This window comes from Corylus avellana, chromosome ca7, assembly GCF_901000735.1.
Source record: "Corylus avellana chromosome ca7, CavTom2PMs-1.0".
Classification (NCBI taxonomy): domain Eukaryota; kingdom Viridiplantae; phylum Streptophyta; class Magnoliopsida; order Fagales; family Betulaceae; genus Corylus; species Corylus avellana.
Genome location: NC_081547.1, coordinates 4901974 through 4921381, shown reverse-complemented (window position 1 = coordinate 4921381; position 19408 = coordinate 4901974). Strand labels below are relative to the sequence as shown.

The 19408-nt window shown below is 35.9% G+C and overlaps 2 protein-coding genes across 7 annotated transcripts; both read left to right on the top strand.

Annotated features, from left to right (window-relative positions):
- The first annotated feature begins 275 nt into the window (after positions 1-275).
- LOC132188829 (protein REVEILLE 5) lies at positions 276-5853 on the top strand. Its single transcript, XM_059603388.1, has 9 exons — positions 276-668; positions 1026-1083; positions 1434-1557; positions 1651-1821; positions 1927-2055; positions 3267-3376; positions 3616-3675; positions 5317-5435; positions 5526-5853. Exons 1-8 carry the CDS (start codon positions 406-408, stop codon positions 5422-5424), a joined length of 1023 nt encoding a protein of 340 aa, XP_059459371.1. The 5' UTR covers positions 276-405; the 3' UTR covers positions 5425-5435; positions 5526-5853.
- A 5191-nt stretch (positions 5854-11044) lies between these two features.
- LOC132188830 (uncharacterized) lies at positions 11045-18435 on the top strand. Of its 6 annotated transcripts, XM_059603390.1 has the most exons (8): positions 11045-11468; positions 11565-11711; positions 11825-12029; positions 12137-12196; positions 13304-13401; positions 14063-14122; positions 17606-18012; positions 18103-18435. In XM_059603390.1, the coding sequence occupies exons 1-5, from the start codon at positions 11139-11141 to the stop codon at positions 13342-13344; spliced, it is 783 nt and encodes a 260-aa protein (XP_059459373.1). In that variant the 5' UTR covers positions 11045-11138; the 3' UTR covers positions 13345-13401; positions 14063-14122; positions 17606-18012; positions 18103-18435. The 6 variants fall into 6 exon arrangements, with proteins under 6 accessions (XP_059459373.1, XP_059459375.1, XP_059459376.1 ...); XM_059603392.1 differs by having other exon boundaries at positions 13322-13401; positions 17606-18435; XM_059603393.1 differs by having other exon boundaries at positions 13322-13455; positions 17606-18435.
- Positions 18436-19408: the final 973 nt, after the last annotated feature.

Sequence of the window (19408 nt, the reverse complement as noted above, 5' to 3'; positions counted from 1 at the left end):
CTCAAAGAAATACTCAAAAAGAATTGCCGCCATTTGAGCTGACAAGTAAAAGAAGAAAAGTAAAAACAAAAATTCATTTAAACAAGGCCTCTAAAGTAGAATGGAAAACGTCGCTATCCGAGGATGCCACTTGGCTCATCCACAGTCGCCGTGGTTCTCCATCCGCAAGTTCCAAAACCACCAAATCTGCCACGTGTACGGTTTACACCTAATCATACCTCCCACTCCCCTCCCATTATTTAAAGGAGTTAAGGGTCGGTCGGTTGCCATTTTTGTAAACCACATCTCGTGCTTCTCCGACTAACCAAAGCCAAAGAGAACTCTGAAACACACGCTTAAAGCAAAGCCAAAACAAAAAAAGGAAAAACACTCGATTTCGTTGATTCTGGTTCTTTCGAAAGCTTCATGGTGTCTGTGAACCCAAACCCCGGGCAGGGGTTTTACTTCTTCGATAATCCAATGAATATGGGGCTTCCGAGCCACAATTCTCTGCCACCGCCGACATCCACCGCATCGACCACGACGACTACGACCGGTGCTGCTAATCCTTGTACGGCGTCGTTCCTGGACGATCAGAGTAAGAAGATCCGGAAGCCGTATACGATTACCAAGTCCAGGGAGAGCTGGACGGAGCAGGAGCACGACAAGTTTCTCGAAGCTCTTCAACTGTGAGTAGTGTTACTTGTTCTTCGAAATTGTTTATTATTTTTTTTTTGGTTAATTCTGCGGTGGGAATTAGTTTATTTCTGTTTGGTTGCTGAGAAGACTGAGGAAATGAAGGGAAAAGGATAGAAAATTAATACTAGTGCTTTTTGATCGATGGAAGATTCTAGATCAAATTAATTCTGCGAGGAGAATAGTCTCCAGGTGCTTTTAGCTTCAAGTTTAAGAATTGTGTATTAAATATGTATTCATTTATTTATTTTATTGTCATCCTAGTCACCTCCGTATATGAGAGCTAACCTTCTGTTCCTAAGACTGTTTTTCTGATTTTATTTTGTTTTGTTTGCTTTGAATCCTTTCAGATTTGATCGGGACTGGAAGAAAATCGAAGCATTTGTTGGGTCTAAGACAGTTATCCAGGTAATTACACTGGTTCAAGCACTTTGTTCTAAATGGCATATTAGTGAAGTAAATGCCCTGTCGTATGAGGTTAGGACGAAAATCTTTTAACTAAGCCTATGTGATGGAGAATTAGTGATGAATATTTGCATTTTATAACATAGATTTGCTTCTCAATATCGTGAACTCAATTACAACCAACTGGAGCATTCTATAATGTTGGCTTGGTCGGTGTTGGATCTGTTGTTTCATGTTATGTTTCGTTCATTTTATCCTAACAGCTTGTGATTACACATTTTCATCAATATCCGCACGTGAAATCTGGGGGTTGCTGGTCTTCTTTGGCTTCTTTAATATTATTCTTTTGGCAGATACGCAGCCATGCACAGAAATACTTTCTGAAGGTTCAGAAGAATGGAGCAAGCGAGCATGTACCACCGCCTCGACCAAAGAGAAAGGCATCTCATCCATATCCACAGAAAGCCCCTAAAAATGGTTAGCATGGTTTCAAATTTTTTCTTTTAACATTATAATTTCTGTTCCAGATCGAAGAAACCCTTTGTTCATTTCTTGTTCTGGCTGCTCCAGTTGTATCCCAAGCTACTGGGCCATATCAGTCTTCATCTGCTCTGCTTGAACCTGCATATATTTACCAGCCAGATTCGTCATCAGTTCCTGGGAATCCAGTTACTAGTTTAACTTTGACTTCCTGGAATTTTAACTCCACGCCACCAGTTGCTACCTCACAAGTGACTAAAGGTTTTGGACTGTTCCTACTGTCTTTTTCCAGTTGTTTCTTTTCTTCTAGAAATATTATTTGCCCCATTTTTCTAACATAGTATATTTATTTGTCTGGGTTTCTAGATGATGCAGGGTTGGTTGGACCAACCATTGCACATAATTGTTGCTATAGTATTAGTAATGAAAGCACGCAAAAGACAGGGCCAAGAGGGGAAAAAATTGATCGGGGGGGTCATAGCAAGCCTGAGAGAGGTTAGTTTTGTTTTGTTTTGTTTTGTTTTTTTTTGAATTCCTAATTCATGATTGAGACAGAAAAATAATCAGAAGATGAATGTTAAGTCTCTTAACTACTTAGCTACGAGAATAAATCTCGTTGACCTAATGTCTTGAAAATGCCAGGGTCTCCAAACTACATAACAATGAGAATAACAAATCCACATTCTCTCACTTAATGGTTTGAAGATACCCAATCGTGTAATAGCACTGTTATAATGGCATCTCTAAGGGTGCAATGCAGTTTGGGCTTTAGTTCTTACTGTTGACCATACAAAAGATTCTTCCAAAAACAAAATTTTGTCATGTACGTTTGGATTGAGTTAATATGTTACTTATTCTCCTTGGGAATTTTCTAAATGATACATGACATCTCCTTTTCTCAAGTCTAATAAACAATCATCTATCATTCTCACTAATAAACCCAAGGCTTTCTGTAGCTTTCACCATTCCCTTGTAATGTTTGTGAAGCAATTTCTCAATGATACATCACACATGGCCGATTCTAGCTGTCAGCCCATAAAAGGTATTAAAATGAGGAAGTGTGAAGAAATAGTTTTAGCGGCTTCAGTAGGGCAGAGGAGGCTTTATCACATGGATTAGGCTAGTGTTTGATACTTAGAATGTCATCACATGTAACTCTTTCTTAACTTCTTGTTGTTTCAACCTTTTAGCGCTTATGTTTGCATGAGCATATGAAATTTTGCCATTTTTGTCATGTCAATCTTCCCAAATTCCATATTAGCTCTAAATTTCTTGACAGCGTATCCTTTTCTACCATAAAGCTTGAATCATCCACTGGATACTTTTGAGTGAATGTAAGAATAACCTCTACTTTTTAACGCTCATGAATGCATGGGCTACAAAGTTTAGCCTTTCTTGTCTGGTCAGCTTTCGAAAACTCGATATCAGCTCCACACTTCAAAAAGAATGTGCAATTTCTTGACCACCTATCCTTTGGTACCATAGAGCTTGATTCAACCATGCAATAATTTAGATCACATGTAAGAAACACCTATTTTTCTGGCAGTTACACCGCTTTCCTGTTTATGGATCCAAAATTTTGTCTGCGCAACGGTTTCATGTATACTTGCTGGTTCCGTTAAAAATTATGCTTGCATTTATTTTCATCTGTTCATGATTTTTCTTGACCTGACATTACTGATGTGTTTGCTTTCTGTTTTATGCAGTAATGCCAGATTTCTCTCAAGTTTACAGTTTCATTGGCAGCGTCTTTGATCCCAACGCCACTGGTCACTTACAGAGAATGAAGCAGATGGATCGAGTAAATTTGGAAACTGTACGTCCTATTCAATGTCTAATATATTTATTTAACCATTATTGGCATGGTTTCATGTTTAGCATACTCATAAAAAGAAAAAGTAATTAAGGAAAAAAGTTTTCATGTTAAGCAGCAAAAAGAGTCATGGTTATCCCTACTTTTTTCAGTGGAGATTTTATGCTTTAGATTTTTCTATCTTGCTTTAATCTCTGGTGAAGCTGCTGATTTACTTCGAGGGTTTATGGGCATTATCCCAGGTTTTGCTGTTGATGAGAAACCTCTCCGTCAATTTGACAAATCCTGAGTTTGAGGATCATGTAAGTCGTCTTTTCTATGCCCTGTATTTCTTTCTCTCTATGGTGTTCTGCTTCATTTATACTACGAATCATGATGCATCTGTCATCCCTAAAACAGTTGCTGCTTATAGTAATTATGGAGATGTAATTTTGAACCTGTAATCAGGCAAGCTGGCTTCGCATTCTCTATGAGCTATGGTGTGCTTTCTTGCTTTCTTGTATGGACTCAATGTGGTAGTTTGCTTTGGGTTGCGCATTGCACTTTTAATGATATTTCAACTACTCATTAAAAAAAAAAAATTATGAGCGTCAGAACTTCTAATCTTCCAAGAGAGTGAGGTTCATATGTTATTACTTGGAAATTTGCGTCTTAACAGTTTCTGTGGCATTGAATCTTTGTAACACTCAGTTTTGGTAATTCAATTTTGTCATTTGCTAGCAACCATATATGTTGACATTATGAGCTATATATGTGTGTGTGTGTGTGTGTGTGTGTGTGTGTGTGTGTGGAGAGAAAGAGGGAGGAATAAATGTAGTTGTAGTTGTAGGATGACACCATTAATACAAACCACGAGAGCAGCATTGATCTGGCAGGCATTCAGATGCAATCTCTCTAATCTTGGTTCTTGCAACATCTCTTATAATTTTCATAAGCAAGGCTTGTGAAGGTCATTACTCATCTTTCATTTAAATGTTTTCTTCACCATTTCTCCAACCATTTAAAGTTGGTATTGCTATCCTGCTCCATCATTTTAGCCTGTGATTTTTTTATTTTTTTTCTTTTTTGTGTAGTGGAAAATTGAGGGTCCATAACTGAAGATTTTGGGAAATTGTGGTTAGCAGAGCTATGAAATTTGTCTGTAGGGAATATGAAATTTAGGTGGTGAAGTTGTATTGGTTTCAAGGCTTAATATGTATCCAACTTTCATATTTTATCACAACTAAAAATTTTCAGGCCTCATATCTATTTTATTGTGAATTGAAGTACTAGACTTTTTCTTACCGAACTTAATTGCTTGTTTGTGGTATTATAATCAGCACTATCATTTGTATCATCTTTTCTTTTATAAATTAAACATTTTGGTTGTTGAGTTTGAGGTTTTTGCTTCAAACTTCACGGTTTTTATAGTGTCGGTTAGCTGCTAAACTGAACTTTGACTTCGGTATCAAGATATATGATACTTCTTTTCATGCCATATGATCATCATTTGTTTTATCTCGACTTGAATTTGCTTCTAGATCAATTAGTTAAGTTCATGTTGAGTAAATATGGTGCTTTTACATTTAGTTGAGAATGTTCTCTTACCTGGATTACAATTGTTACTCAATGGAATGGTTCTAAACTACTGCCATTATTTACATTTGAAAATTGATACTGGATTGATTTTAAATTAGAAGATCTCAGGTGTTCTTCTATTGGTACTTATTTGGCTATGCATGTTATATTTACCCGATGTTTGGATGTAATTCTCTAGACAAAATTATGATTGTTATGTGCATCTTGTCAAATGTCATTGAACTACCAAAGTCAAACTCTGTATGCGGTTGCTCATTGAGTCTCTTGCTATGAGCAGCGTGGTAGCAAAATATTTTCATTTTGTAATTCGTTAAATGGCATCAAGCCATCTGCTTATTTATGCACTTCTTATTAAATTGTTGCAGAGAAGGCTACTTTCATTGTATGATGCTGGCCCTGAGAAAGCTAAATCCGGTAGCTCTCACAACAATCCCTGCACCGATCAATCACATAGCACCATTCTATCTGCTTAGGAAGTGAAAAGGTAATATGACTTTTCAACCATGTCAGACTTCATTATTTCTCCCCTCCCAAGTTATCCCAGCCACTTTCTGACTATAAGTAGTAACTGCAGGGCAATCAAAACATGTGTAATATTCTGTTGCTAACAAGAATCGTAATATGCATATGTATATATGTATATGAAGTCTTCAGAGGACTACCAATTCGTAGCGAAGCTTGTGAGTAGATCAATGTTGTTTTTCTGTCTGATGTGTACTATATAGGAAGGCCTTCTGTTATCCATAGGTGTAGGATAAAACAGATTTCAGCCACTTTAAGCTTTGTTTCGGGAACCATCTTGTATAGAGTTCTGAGTGTTTTGTGTCGTTCAGTTTTGATTGTATATGGTAAGTTATCTTCTGTGTAACTGTTTCTGACCAGATGAAATGACTGTATATCTATCTCGTGTCTCTCGCCCCTGAAAGACTTGTAGAATAGTTGACACGGAATATTTTGCTGAAAAAGATAAGAGCATGGTTGGTTGGAAGTCCAAAACTTGCAATGTCTTCTGAAAAAGGAATGAGAGTGCTGATAAATTTTGCTAGAGAAGTTGTTGCCAAAATGTCCAATTTTTTTCTTTTTCCTGTTTTCCTTTCTCTGGTGACACGGTGATTTCGGTCAGTCTTTGTATTGGCAAGAGTAATCTGTAAATGCGTTCAAATTTATAGAATAATTTATAGAAGGGAAAAATATTATTTAGCCCTCCAAACAACAAATTATTTTCATTTTAGTCTCCTAATGTTGAAAAAAGTGATAAAGTAGCTCTTTAAACTACTAACCAGTTGTTATTTGGCCACTCCGTTAGTCATCATTAGGAAGGAAATAATTCTACGTTTTTTTTTTAAGTTATTACTAAAATTTTTTTTTATATATATATATATATATATATATATATATATATATATATATATCAATTTTAAAAAACGCTCCCCAAAACGACGTCGTTTTAAGGAAAAAAAAAAAAGGTGGTTTTGGGGTGGCTCGACGGCCACCCCATGGCCTGGTGGCTGGTGAGCCACCCCATAAACCACCGTTGTTTTTTTAAAAAAAAAAACGACGTCATTTTTAGGGGTTATTTTTTAAAATGATTTTTTTTTTTTTTTTCAAAATGACATTTCAATAACTTAACCTCAAAAAAAGCGTCGTTTTGCATTTTTCATCCTATTTGACGGTGTTGACAATCAGAGTGGCCAAATTGTAACTTTTTGATAGTTTGAGGGGCTACTTTATCATTTTTTGAACATTAGAGAGCTAAAATGAATATAACTGGTAGTTTGGGAGGGCTAAATTTTTTTTTTGTTCCCTTTTTAAAAAGTGCTCCTCCTATCTGGATGTCGTCTAAAATTTCATTTTACAGTGTATGATAAAAATTTGACACATTAAATAAAAATACCAAATACAATAGAGATGAAAACAATGTACCTTTAATTCCAATCAATTGTATGAATTATTCTATTCATTCCAACTCAATGCTCATCATTGAACCCTCTAAATTCTTAACACCGAAGTCTTTAAAATCATCAAAAACGGTGGCCTAATAATTTTATCAATGAGTATTTTTTCTATTAAGTACTAAGAAAAATCATTTGGTATGAAAAGATATATTATTTTTTAGTATTTCAAATTGAAATGTTTACTTCCTATTGGAAGGTTTCAGTATACACTACCACCTAATTAAAGTTATTCCTTATTGTCCTATTGTTCTAATTACTATATGCTCGCCTAAGACAAAATTAAATTGATTGTAGTGAATTAGATAGTTTGATTAATTTTGTTTTTTCGAGACACATCATTTCCGCATGTTATTATTATTATTATTATTTTTAAAGTAAAACTGTGATTGTAAGTGAGTAGAGTGAAACTTTTTAAACAACATATTTACTGACCTCACCCAATCTACAGGTGGATGAAGTGTGTAATTAACCCACAATTTGAGTAAAAGCGAATTGCAAGAAAAATCCAATAATTACACTAAGCCACCTAATTTTTCCGGAAAGAAGGATATTAATCCCATCATTGATGCAAGGAGTTACACATCTGATCAAGAGACGTTGATACAAGCAATATTCACAAGCACAACCACCAATCAACTATCTATACCCAAAACCCATGTCCAGTTCATGACCATAAATCCCCTGACCATGGCCACCACCGGGAAACGGCTGAATCTGCTTTGAATTTGACCTGAGTTCCAGCTCAACAAGCCTTTGAATGGCCTCTTGGTGATTACTGCAACCACCAACTCCAGGAGCTGAAAATGGATAAAGAATGAATGAGAGGGAAAAAAAAAAAAAAAAACACGCAATTTCTCACATGATAAAGGGGAAAATACAAATATCACCCTTGGATTTTGATTTTTGTGTCAATTTGGTCCCTACACTTTGAGTTTTACCAATTTAGTCCATGCATACTGCATTTATGACAATTTTAACCGTCTATTAAATCTAATAAAAACATAATTAAGGGTTGATTTGTCATAAATGCAACGTGCAGGGATTAACTAGTTCAAATTGAAAGTGTATGGACTAAATTGATACTCATATTCAAAGTTCAAGGGTTATATTTATAAATTTTTCCCATGATAAAAGCATAGATAATAAAAATCAAAGTCCAGCAGCACCTCGGAAGATTTAACATTCAGTTGGTCTATGGTACATTGAAAAAGACTAAATAATAATATTTTTTAAAAGTGTTTCGTCATATTTGGAGCTTATTTACAAAGGCGGGTTCCTAATTATGGGTAGCATGGGTTAAGGAGTACCTTCTAAAGGGGAGAAGTTTTTGGATTGTAAGAATCCTGCAATCCAGTCATGGTGTTGGAGGAAACTGTTACAGTTGAGAAGTTTATCCAAGCTTTTCCTTCGGTTCAAGGTGGGTTCTGGTGATACTATATTTTTATGGCATAATTGGTGGCATCCAGAAGGCACATTAATATATGAGAGGTTTGGCCACCCAACTCGGTGCTTAAACTTTTTAATTATGAGTGCTAAATATCCGTCCATCATCGTCTTATTTTTTAAAATTATCATTAGATTTGTGGGATCTATGTGTGGATAGAACTAATGATAATTTTAAAAATAAAAGGATGGGAGTACCATAAATGGAAAATAAGCATTTTCCTTAAATTATTCTGATGTTATGTTTTTAGCCTTTTCAAGACGCCAACAAAATTAATATTTATCGGTGCTTGGAAACCCCGCCCCCCAACACATATTTTTGCTGATAAGTTAATGCTAACTTTTATATCAAAGAAATGTTTGGTGTCAATAATTAGTCTATATTTTTCTTATGTTCTCTTACAAATTCAATAGATTAACCATTAACTTTGTAGAGTCACCATTGACTTGTGTGAGGTCTACAAATCTAATTGTTAATTTGTAAAGTGATACATTTGTGTATAATACAATGCTACAATAGGAGAGAGAGAGAATAAATTAGTTCTTTTCCCCCTTCCCTCTTTGCTAGGGTTTCAACTCTAGCTGAGAGCGTTGTCGGAGGGGGAAAACCTTCCAGCCCTCCTCCCCTCTCCTTTTTCTGCCTCCCCCCTCGCCTCCCATTGCCCTCTTTCTCTTAGCGAGCTAACCTATTTACCTCATGCCTCTAACTTTTTGGGCGATTTTTTACTTTCCTTTGCTCTCCGCCTCTTCCCCCTCCTTTGGTCCCCTTTTTTTGCTCTAGGCTTTTGGATCGGCCGTTTTGTGCCCGATCTACTATCCTTGTCGTACCCATGTTTTGTTTTTTTTTTTTTTTTGGGGGGGGATTTTTGTTTTTTATGTTTTTGCTTTTGTTGTTTCTGCTTGTTTAGGTACTCTTTGTGAATGATGCTTATGGGGTTTCACTCAAACTTTACCTTCTATTTGAGTGCGCCGCCGATCTCTTCTGCGCCTCCTTCACTGCCCATCGTCCTTTGCTGGGCCTTTTTCTTGCGGCCCCCATTGCGATGAGCTTCCAACGCCCACTTTCGCTTTCAATTTTTGGCGAGCGCTCGATCGGCCCTTCTTTCCAGCTGCTGTCATCCTCTTAGTGTGCTTTTTCTGTTGGTTATTTTCCTGTAATTTTGTCTGGCTTTCATTTTTTTGTTCTTTCTATCTTGTTTTGTTTTCCTGTATCGATTTTGTTTTTGTTTGTAATAATGCTCGGTCCTCTCTCTCGATCTGCCCTCCTGATGCCTTTCAGGGTAGTTGCTTTTGTCCAGACTTTTGGGTTGTGGATGTGAACATTATCCTGACTTTCGGGTTGAGGAGGATGAGGGCTTGAGATTTTTTGCCCTCAATGCCGATGAATAAGAGCAGAGTAATAAGAGCTACCTATGCATTGGTTTGAGTTTGTTCAATGCAGCTTTGCTGTTTAATTTGAAAATTAGTCATATGTTAGCATATTTTATATAAGTTTGGAATGTAATACATAATCTTTAACGATTGTAACCTCGTAGTTTCGGCTATGGTTGCTTCAGAGCTTTGCTCTGTGTTGTTTGAGCTTTATGCTCGTTTATCAATAATAAAAAAAATAATAGTAATAAAATAAAAAATAAAAAATAAAAAATAAAAAGAGGAGAGAGAGGCCCAACCCAATTAATGTTAAGTTGGAACTGAAATCATTTTGACCACTATAAATTGTGCAGAGCGATTTCCCGAAAATGGCCGGCGAAGAAAGTTTTGTTGATCCTAGGAAACAACATCCAAGCAATTTATATACTAGTAACGGTGAACCGAACATGTGAAGTCATTATCTATTCGAATAAGACCCAACTTCCAAAGCTCTAATTACACCCAAATCTCATTTCTACACAAAGGAGGATAATAACAAAATAAAACTCTCTTTCTCTCTTAAGTGTTTTACGACACTGTTAAATTATCATTTATCTTAAAAATTTAAATTAATAAGAAGAGGTAAGATTTCGTTTGGAATTGCAGTTTCAATAAGTGTGATTTTAATAATTGCGTATTTAAAAATTATGTTTTTGAAATCGTAAAGGTGATTGATAAAACATGTTAAAATGTATTTTTTTATCAAATATTTGTTATGCAAAATTGTGATTTTGGTTTAAATTTGTGTCTTTTTCAAATAAGCACCCCCTAGAGTATTTATAGAAATCATAGATTTTTTTCCTTTTTAATATTAAGTGCTTTTTAAATCACAATGCCAAATACCTTACGTTTTGCGGAATCTTTTAAAAACGCAGAACGCAGATTACTCTTGCAAAATCACAATTTCAAACACACTATTAATATTTTAATCAACACCTTAACACTCTTCCTCACTTGTGGGTTCAAACTCCCTTTTAATAAGTGATGCATAATACGTGAAATATTTAATTTAAATAGGTGGTGAATTGACAGAGCCAATATTCAATTCCAAAACCTTTAGCTCTGATACCATGTTCAACTACCATTTATCCTGAAAGAAAAATGCAAAAATGTATAATTTGGCGGGCAATGATAGTATATAAGGCTTTAATGTCACTTCTTAAAATTTAGAGGTATAATTACAAAATAAATAATAGTTAAGTGGGCTAAAATATATTTTTTTCCTTAAACAAGGGGCAAAGACGGCATTTCATTTGTACCTTTTTTTTTTTTTTTTTTTTGGTAAGAAGAAGAAAAAGAACATAAAAGAGGCGCGGGCCGGAGGCATTGTGGCGCGGCTGACAATTCATCATTGCTAGGGTTTCTGTCAAGAGAGAGAGATGGTTAAGGTGGTGGTGAGGAAGAAGAAAGAGAAGAGAGGACACCCGCCTCTTTCTGATTTGGGAGATCCCCCTCTCGAGGAAAAACAACAACGAAAGCGAACGCGCCGTGCCTCGGTTCTTGCTCCTCTTAGGCGATCCAGGCGCCTGAACCCTAATCTCGACGCCGACAAGATCCGCCGCGGCAAGCCCGAGAAGCGAGCGAGAATTCATCCAAAAAAAGAAGAGAAACAAGTGCGCAGCTATGATTTCTATGCTGATATGGGTAATTGGCATGACATAACCGACGAAGAATTTGCCCGCTACGTCGAACACGTTTCGAAGAGTGATGTAAGTAAAATTAATTGGCTTCGTCACTACGTACTCCTATATATATATATATATATATATACACGCCTTTCACTCGTTCGTTGTTTGTTGTTATAGGGCTTTGATGTTCCCCTCATGCTTGGCGTCATCGCTTGTGGTTTAATTCAACCACGCAATGTCAACACTCTGGTTGAAGCCCGCAAGTTCATACTATATTCGAATTTGGCAATTGAGGAATACAACACCTGGATCCGCACCCACAAGGTTGGTCTTTCTTTTTCTTAAAAAATAAAATAAAATAAACAATTTATGAATATTTGTTAAGAGGGAAGTTTTATATTCCATTAATTCTGTGACTGATATTATTTGTTGCGTAGCCTGAAAGTCCTCAGGTGAAGTTTCGGAAGGTTGTGAAAGCTATGTCTCAGGCTTGCGATGTGGTGAGGTATTATATTACATTTGTGGCCAAGGAGGTTGCTGCTGGAGGCCAGACTAAGACCTATCAAGCTGTGGTGCGTTGCAGGATACCGGTAGATGTTAATATCACCGTGCTGTCTTTCAGGGAGTGTGAGCAAGTGGAAGGTAAATTAAGGAATTACATTTAAAGGAGACTAATTTGTTTAATTCTTCTTCACAAGTGAAGTTTTATTGATTTATGATGTTCAGCTTTCATTTTTTGTTTTAAGTAGGTTCAGGCATCATTCGTGGGAAAGAATGGATTTGGGAAGGTCACACTGGCCTCTGGGAGGGTTAGTATCCTTATATCATGACATGAAAGCTTGGTTTGATTTTTCTGAACTGATGATAATATTTGGTTATTGTGAGGGGAAGTAATTATCATATATTTCTTTGATTATTAATTGCTTGTTATCTTATTGCTGTAATTAATGATGCACGGCACTCTAAAGCCATTTTGGGTGCTACATGTTAAAATACCTTTTAAGAATAATACTGGATTGCTATGGTGGACTCATTCTTCGTTGCTCAAACAAGTAATCTCTTCTTCTTTTTGCCTCTCAATGGCTGCATGGATGAGGTACTTGTTGAATAAATCTTAGATTTTTTGTTGAGATTGGAGTTGGGGGAAGGATGATGAAAAACATGAGGGATTAGGGAAATATGGGAGGTCAATATAGATTCCAAGCCCTATGCTTGTGACCCCTATGGAATTCTCCCAACTTTGATGGATTGATATAACCAAACAGTTTAAGTGAATATAGAGTGATGCTTATAAATCATTGGTTGGCAAAGCGCACACGAAGCAATAGAGTTCAATTTATTGCAGAAGATGTTGAAAATTTTGAAATTGTAGGGGCAAGATTGTGGATAAGAACTTTGACCATCCATATCAAATTTGTAGGTTCTCTCTGCTCCTTTGGAACCAAACCTATTTTTATTATGAGTGCAAGTGATTGTAGACTGTGCTTTTAAAGAGTAACAATAAGAAAAATAAAATCCTACTCCTTTCGAAGAGCATGCTGATGGGCATTCTTTTCAATGTTTGTTTGACATATTGTAAATGTCTATGCATATGAGAACCTGGGCTTCCAATTGGGTAGTTGTGTGTGTAAATATGTAAATTTCCCGCAGAAATACAACACCTAGTAGTAATTTTATTGTGGAAAGTTGTGGTTGGCTAAGGAGTATGAATAATTTGGAGTTCAAACTGGTAGCTTACCTCTTTCTTTGCTCACAACTGCGCACACACGCCCACGCACACAATAGTTCATGCCTTTCTTTGTTTGTTTTTGTGTCTTTGATAAGTAACATTATTCTCCCAAAAATGTATGATGAAACAAGTGAATAGGTTATGAGGCAAAGCATCTGTCGGCATTTTAACATTGATCCATTGGTAGATGGCTGTTTATATGCAGGTGACCGAGACCGAGTCGTATGAGAAGATTTTTCAGCAGTGACATGCATATGGAGAGTTTAAGGAGGTTGTTGGAAATATGTAAGCTACTCTCATCAGAAAAGGGGAAATCTGAGCCTAAACAGAAGAAAATTTGTACTAATCTTTACTTGGTCATTATTGATGCTTATTTAGTGAACTTATTAGTAAGTCCTTTTAAATCAGTTGCTGATCTATATACGGTACCTTTCTCTTATAAAATATGCAATGACTTTTTCCCTGTGTGAAATGTGACTTGTGTGTGTGTGTGTGTTTTTTTTTCTCTCTTCTGGGGGAAGGGGAACTGATTGAAAAAACTGAATGGTAACACAATGGGATTTTTGTGGTTTTTAGTGATTGTAGTTTAGTTCTTTTTCATTCTTAAAATTTAAAATTGCTTTTAACTTGTTCCTTCTCTCCCGCAGTCTCTTATGCTTGCACACTAGGGTTTAACATATTTGTTTTGTTCTCGATAGAACGAAATTTTATTGGGTAAATTTCTTAGAATTTATGGTTTGTTATTCTTGATCTCGATGTTTATGTTGGACTATTATGATATTTGAATTTCAATTCTTTTGAAAGCGAGAAGCATTTCCTAATTTGTCCCTTATGTTAAGTAGTTTTTGTTTTTTTTTTTTGTTTTTTGTTTTTTTTTTTCCCTTCTAAGCTATACACGTTAAGTGCTTATTTTAGGTGGAATTATAGAACTATTCCATTATCCCAGGTTTTGCTGTTGATGAGAAACCTCTCCGTCAATTTGACAAGTCCTGAGTTTGAGGATCATGTAAGTCATCTTTTCTATGCCCTGTATTTCTTTCTCTCTGTGGTGTTCTGCTTCATTTATACTATGTTTCATGATGCATCTGTCAACCCTAAAACAGTTACCACTTATAGTAATTATGGAGATGTAATTTTGAACCTGTAATCAGTCAAGCTGGCTTCGCATTCTCTATGAGCTATGGTGTGCTTTCTTGTATGGACTCAATGTGGTAGTTTGCTTTGGGTTACACATTACACTTTTAATGATATTTCGACTACTTATTAAAAAAATATATTTTATGAGCTTTAGAACTTCTAATCTTCCATGAGAGTGAGGTTCATATGTTATTACTTGGAAATTTGTGTCTTAACAGTTTCTGTGGCATTGAATCTTTGTAACACTGAGTTTTGGTGATTCAATTTTGTCATTTGCTAGCAACCATATATGTTGACATTATGAGCTATATATATATATATATATGGAGAGAGAGAAAGAGAGGAATAAATGTAGTTGTAGTTGTAGGATGACACCATTAATACAAACCACAAGAGCAGCATTGATCTGACAGGCATTCAGATGCAACCTCTCTAATCTCGGTTTTTTTTTTTTTTTTTTGTGAGTATCTCTCTAATCTTGGTTATTGCAACATTTCTTATAATTTTCATAAGCAAGGCTTGTGAAGGTCATTACTCATCTTTCATTTAAATGTTTTTCCCCCATTACTCCAAGCAAAGTTGGTATTACTATCCTGCTTAGGGGTGGGTGCGGTTGGGGCGGGTTGGATAACCGCCTTTTACCCTACCCAACCCGCACCCTGCGGGTTTGGAATATCCAACCCACTACCCGGGAAAAGTGAGCCTTATCCGCCCGGGCAGTGACGGATTTAAGGGGGGACGGGATGTGGCCCTGGCCTCCCCCCAATCCATCCAAAAATAATAATTTAAAGGCCATTGGCCCTGCCCCAAAAAATTTGAGTGGGGCAGGGCCCCTCCCAATTCCTCCTCAAAAAAATTTTAGGTAATAAGAAAAGAAAATTACCCATTTGGCCCTGCCCCCCAAAAAAAATTACCCATTTGCTCTCATTGTCATTAAATCTAGAGGGGCATTTTCGGATATAGGTAAAATTCTTACCATTTTCTTGTAAATTTCGTTATACTTGTGGGATTAGAAGCTAGAAATTGTGAGGATTTGTGAGACTTTGGGTTGGGTCCGAAAATTAGGGTTCTTGCATGGAATTTTGGGGATTTTGCTATTTTGTTGAAATCTCTAGTTTCTCTGAGTTTGTGTTCTACCCATTGAATTTCAAGTTTGAAATCATATTGATTTGGGGAATTTTAGTAAGAAGCTAAAATCCTAAAATTAACTTGGGCCTTTTGTGTGTAGTGAATTTCTATGTATAATTTAAGCTCCGGGTTGTTAGATTAATGTGTTGAAAGCTTCAATTTCAATATTGTTCATAGTATGGACATAAACCCTAATTTGTATAATATGAATTAAATTAGGGCTTTTGGTATGTGAATACTAAGATTGCTAATTGGATGAGTTAATTACATTTAAAGTGTTGTCCCCAAGAGGTAGCTCAATCGGTTAGGATCACGCCTAATGAAGCAGAGGTCAATAGTTCGAATCTCCTCCCCTTCTTGTGCGGATATGTCAAAAAAAAAAAAAAATTACATTTAAAGTGTTAATTAACTCTAGACTTTCATGAGTTCAATGGAAATTGATGCTAGGTCGCACTTTTTGAGTACCGTGATTAAAAAAAGAAGAAAAAGGTATCAGTTCATTACAAGATGCAAAAAAAAAAAAAGATCATAATAACCAACAAAAAAAACAATTGCTTTGGCCCCATCCCATAAAAGTTCCTGGATCCGTCCCTGTGCCCGGGTTTGGGTTGTACGGGTCGGGTGTTACCAAGATCGGTACTTCAACAAAAACCTTAACAAGAAGCTGAAACAAAACCCATGGAATCTCCTCGTAAATCCAAGTCCCTCTGCACCAATATCTTCCTCCTTTTGTCAACAGATCTTCTCACCCTTTTCCTTTCCACTACCTTCTACTCCTCCTCCTGCTTTTACAACCCCATCACCACCACCACTGTCGCCACAGACGACACTACAACAAATGACTTCTCCATGCCTTCACATGATGTGTCTGAAACCACATTGGACCTCCCACCCGAATACAATGCCTTAACATCCAGACATTTGCTCCCACTTGGATTCAATGCCAACTTTGATTCCGACACCATATACCCTCTGGCTGGCCAAGCTTGCACCTTTTTCCCTGACAAACTCCGCCGCTTCATGTCTTACAAAGTCAACAGATCCTGCCCTGACGACAAGAGTGAGTCTGAGAGGAGTGGCGAGAGTGAGAGTCCAGAGAGGATTGGAGGAGCGGCTGCTGGGTTAGAAGGATCTAGATTCTAGGGTTTTTTTTTTTTCATTTTAAGTGCTTATGGGCGGGGCAGGTACCTGCTGCCCAAATATGTCCAAACCTGCAACCCACCCCGACCCGCACGGGTTGGAAGGAATCCAACCCGGATCCGCAAAAAAACACTAAAATCCGGTCGGGGCGGGTTTTTGCCCACCCCTCCGGCTCCATCATTTTAGCTTGTGGTTTTTTTTTTTCTTTTTTGTGTAGTGGAAAATTGAGGGTCCATAACTGAAAATTTCAGGAAATTGTGGTTAGCAGAGCTATGAAGTTTGGCTGTAGGGAATATGAAATTTAGGTGGTGAAGTTATATTGGTTTCAAGGCTTTTGATGTATCCAACTTTCATATTTTATCACAACTTAAAAATTTCAGGCCTCATATCTATTTTATTGTGAATTGAAGTACAAGACCTTTTCTTACCGAACTTCATTGCTTGTTTGTGGTATTATAATCAGCGCTATCAATTGTATCATCTTTTCTTTTATAAATTAAACATATTGGTTGTTGAGTTTGAGGTTTCTACTTCAAACTTCACGGTTTTATAGTGTCAGTTAGCTGCTAAACTGAACTTTGATTTTGGTATCAAGATATATGATACTTCTTTTCATGCCATACGATCATCATTTGTTTTATCTCGACTTGAATTTGCTTCTAGATCAATTAGTTAAGTTCATGTTGAGTAAATATGGTGCTTTTACGTTTAGTTGAGAATGTTCTCTTACCTGGATTACAATTGTTACTCAATGGAATGGTTCTAAAACTACTGCCATTATTTACATTTGAAAATTGATACTGGATTGATTTTAAATTAGAAGATCTCGGGTGTTCTTCTATTGGTACTTATCTGGCTATGCATGCTATATATACCCGATGTTTGGATGTAATTCTCTAGACAAAATTATGATTGTTATGTGCATCTTGTCAAATGTCATTGAACTACCAAAGTCAAACTCTGTATGCGGTTGCCCATTGAGTCTCTTGCTATGAGCAGCGTGGTAGCAAAATATTTTCATTTTGTAATTCGTTAAATTGCATCAAGCAATCTGCTTATTTATGAACTTATTAATTTGTTGCAGAGAAGGCTACTTTCATTGTATGATGCTGTTCCTGAGAAACCTAAATCCGGTAGCTCTCACAGCGATCCCTGCACCGATCAATCACATAGGGTTCGTTTGATAAACGATTTTGTTTTGGTTTTGGTTTGATACTGTAGCAAAAAGTGATTGATGTGAAAAAAAGTAATAATTTTTTTTTTTCAAGTGAAAAGGTAAGAATGTTTGGTATGAAAAAATAAAAAAAAATTTATTTTGTAGTGATTTTTTTATTTGAATAATAATAAAAAATGATTGATGTGATGTAAAAAGTAAAAATATTGAAAAAAAGAAAAGAAAAAGTGAGATGAATAGTGTAGAGCCAAAATCATGGCAAAATCGTTTATCAAACGGAGCCATAACACCATTCTATCTGCTGAGGAAGTGAAAAGGTAATATGACTTTTCAACCATGTCAGACTTCATTATTTCTCCCCTCCCAAGTTATCCCAGCCACTATCCGACTATAAGTAGTAACTGCAGGGCAATCAAAACATGTGTAATATTCTGTTGCTAACAAGGGACTATAGAATCGTAATACGCATATGTATATATGTATATGAAGTCTTCAGTGGACTACCAATTCGTAGCGAAGCTTGTGAGTAGATCAATGTTGTTTTTCTGTCTGATGTGTACTGTATAGGAAGGCCTTTTGTTATCCATAGGTGTAGGATAAAACAGATTTCAGCCACTTTAAGCTTTGTTTCGGGAACCATCTTGTGTAGAGTTCTGAGTGTTTTGTGTCGTTCAGTTTTGATTGTACATGGTTGTAATGTGTAACTTTTTCTGACCAGATGAAATGACTGACTATATCTATCTCGTGTTTAAACTCTCTCGCCCATGAAAGGCTTGTAGAATAGTTGACACGGAATATTTGCTGAAAAAGATAAGAGCATGGTTGGTTGGAAGTCCAAAACTTGCAATGTCTTCTCCTGAAAAAGGAATGAGAGTACTGACAAATTTTGCTAGAGAAGTTGCCAAAATGTCCAATTTTTTTTCTTTTTCCTGTTTTCCATTCTCTGGTGATTTTGGTGGGTCTTTGTATTGGCTAGAGTAATTTTTAAATGCGTTCGAATTTATAGAATAATTTTTAAAAAGAGCTCATCTTATCTGGATGTGATGTAAAATTTTTATTTTACAGTCGACGATAAAAATTTGATATATTAAATAAAAATACTAAATGCAATAATTTTTAAAAAGAGTTCCTCTTATTTGGATGTGATGTAAAAATTTTATTTTACAGTCCACGATAGAAATTTAACATATTAAATAAAAATACTAAATACAATAGAGGTGAAAACATTATACCTTTAATTCTAATCAATCAATCGTATGAATTATTTTATTAATTCTAACTCAATGCTCATCACCGAATGCTCTAAACTCTTAAATTGAAGTCTTTAAAATCACCCAAAGTAGTGGCCCAATAATTTTATAAACAAGTATTTTTCTTATAAAGTATTGAGAAAAATAATTTGTAATGAAAAATTATATTATTTTTTAGTATTTCAAATTGAAATGTTAGATTCATATAGGAAGGTTTCAGTTTTCACTACGACCTAACTAAAGTTATTCTTTATTATCCTATTCTCATTTTTAAATTGTCCTACTGTTCTAATTACAATTTGCCCGCCTAAGACAAAATTAAATTGATTGTAGTGAATTAGATGGTTTGATTTTTTTTTTTTTTTTGGAGGCACGTCATTTCCACATGTTATTATTATTATTATTATTAAAGTAAAAATGTGATTTGAGGGAGTAGAGTGAAACTTTTTAAACATATTTACTA

What these genes read in the sequence shown, in the direction of transcription:
- LOC132188830 (XM_059603390.1), top strand. Translation starts at nt 11,139, where the DNA reads ATGGTTAAGGTGGTGGTGAGGAAGAAGAAAGAGAAGAGAGGACACCCG. An exon ending in CCTGGATCCGCACCCACAAG is followed by an intron (nt 11,712 to 11,824) that starts GTTGGTCTTTCT and finishes TTTGTTGCGTAG; the next exon opens with CCTGAAAGTCCTCAGGTGAA. An exon ending in TCACACTGGCCTCTGGGAGG is followed by an intron (nt 12,197 to 13,303) that starts GTTAGTATCCTT and finishes ATCCATTGGTAG; the next exon opens with ATGGCTGTTTATATGCAGGT.
- LOC132188829 (XM_059603388.1), top strand. Translation starts at nt 406, where the DNA reads ATGGTGTCTGTGAACCCAAACCCCGGGCAGGGGTTTTACTTCTTCGAT. An exon ending in GGTCTAAGACAGTTATCCAG is followed by an intron (nt 1,084 to 1,433) that starts GTAATTACACTG and finishes TTCTTTTGGCAG; the next exon opens with ATACGCAGCCATGCACAGAA. An exon ending in TACCTCACAAGTGACTAAAG is followed by an intron (nt 1,822 to 1,926) that starts GTTTTGGACTGT and finishes CTGGGTTTCTAG; the next exon opens with ATGATGCAGGGTTGGTTGGA.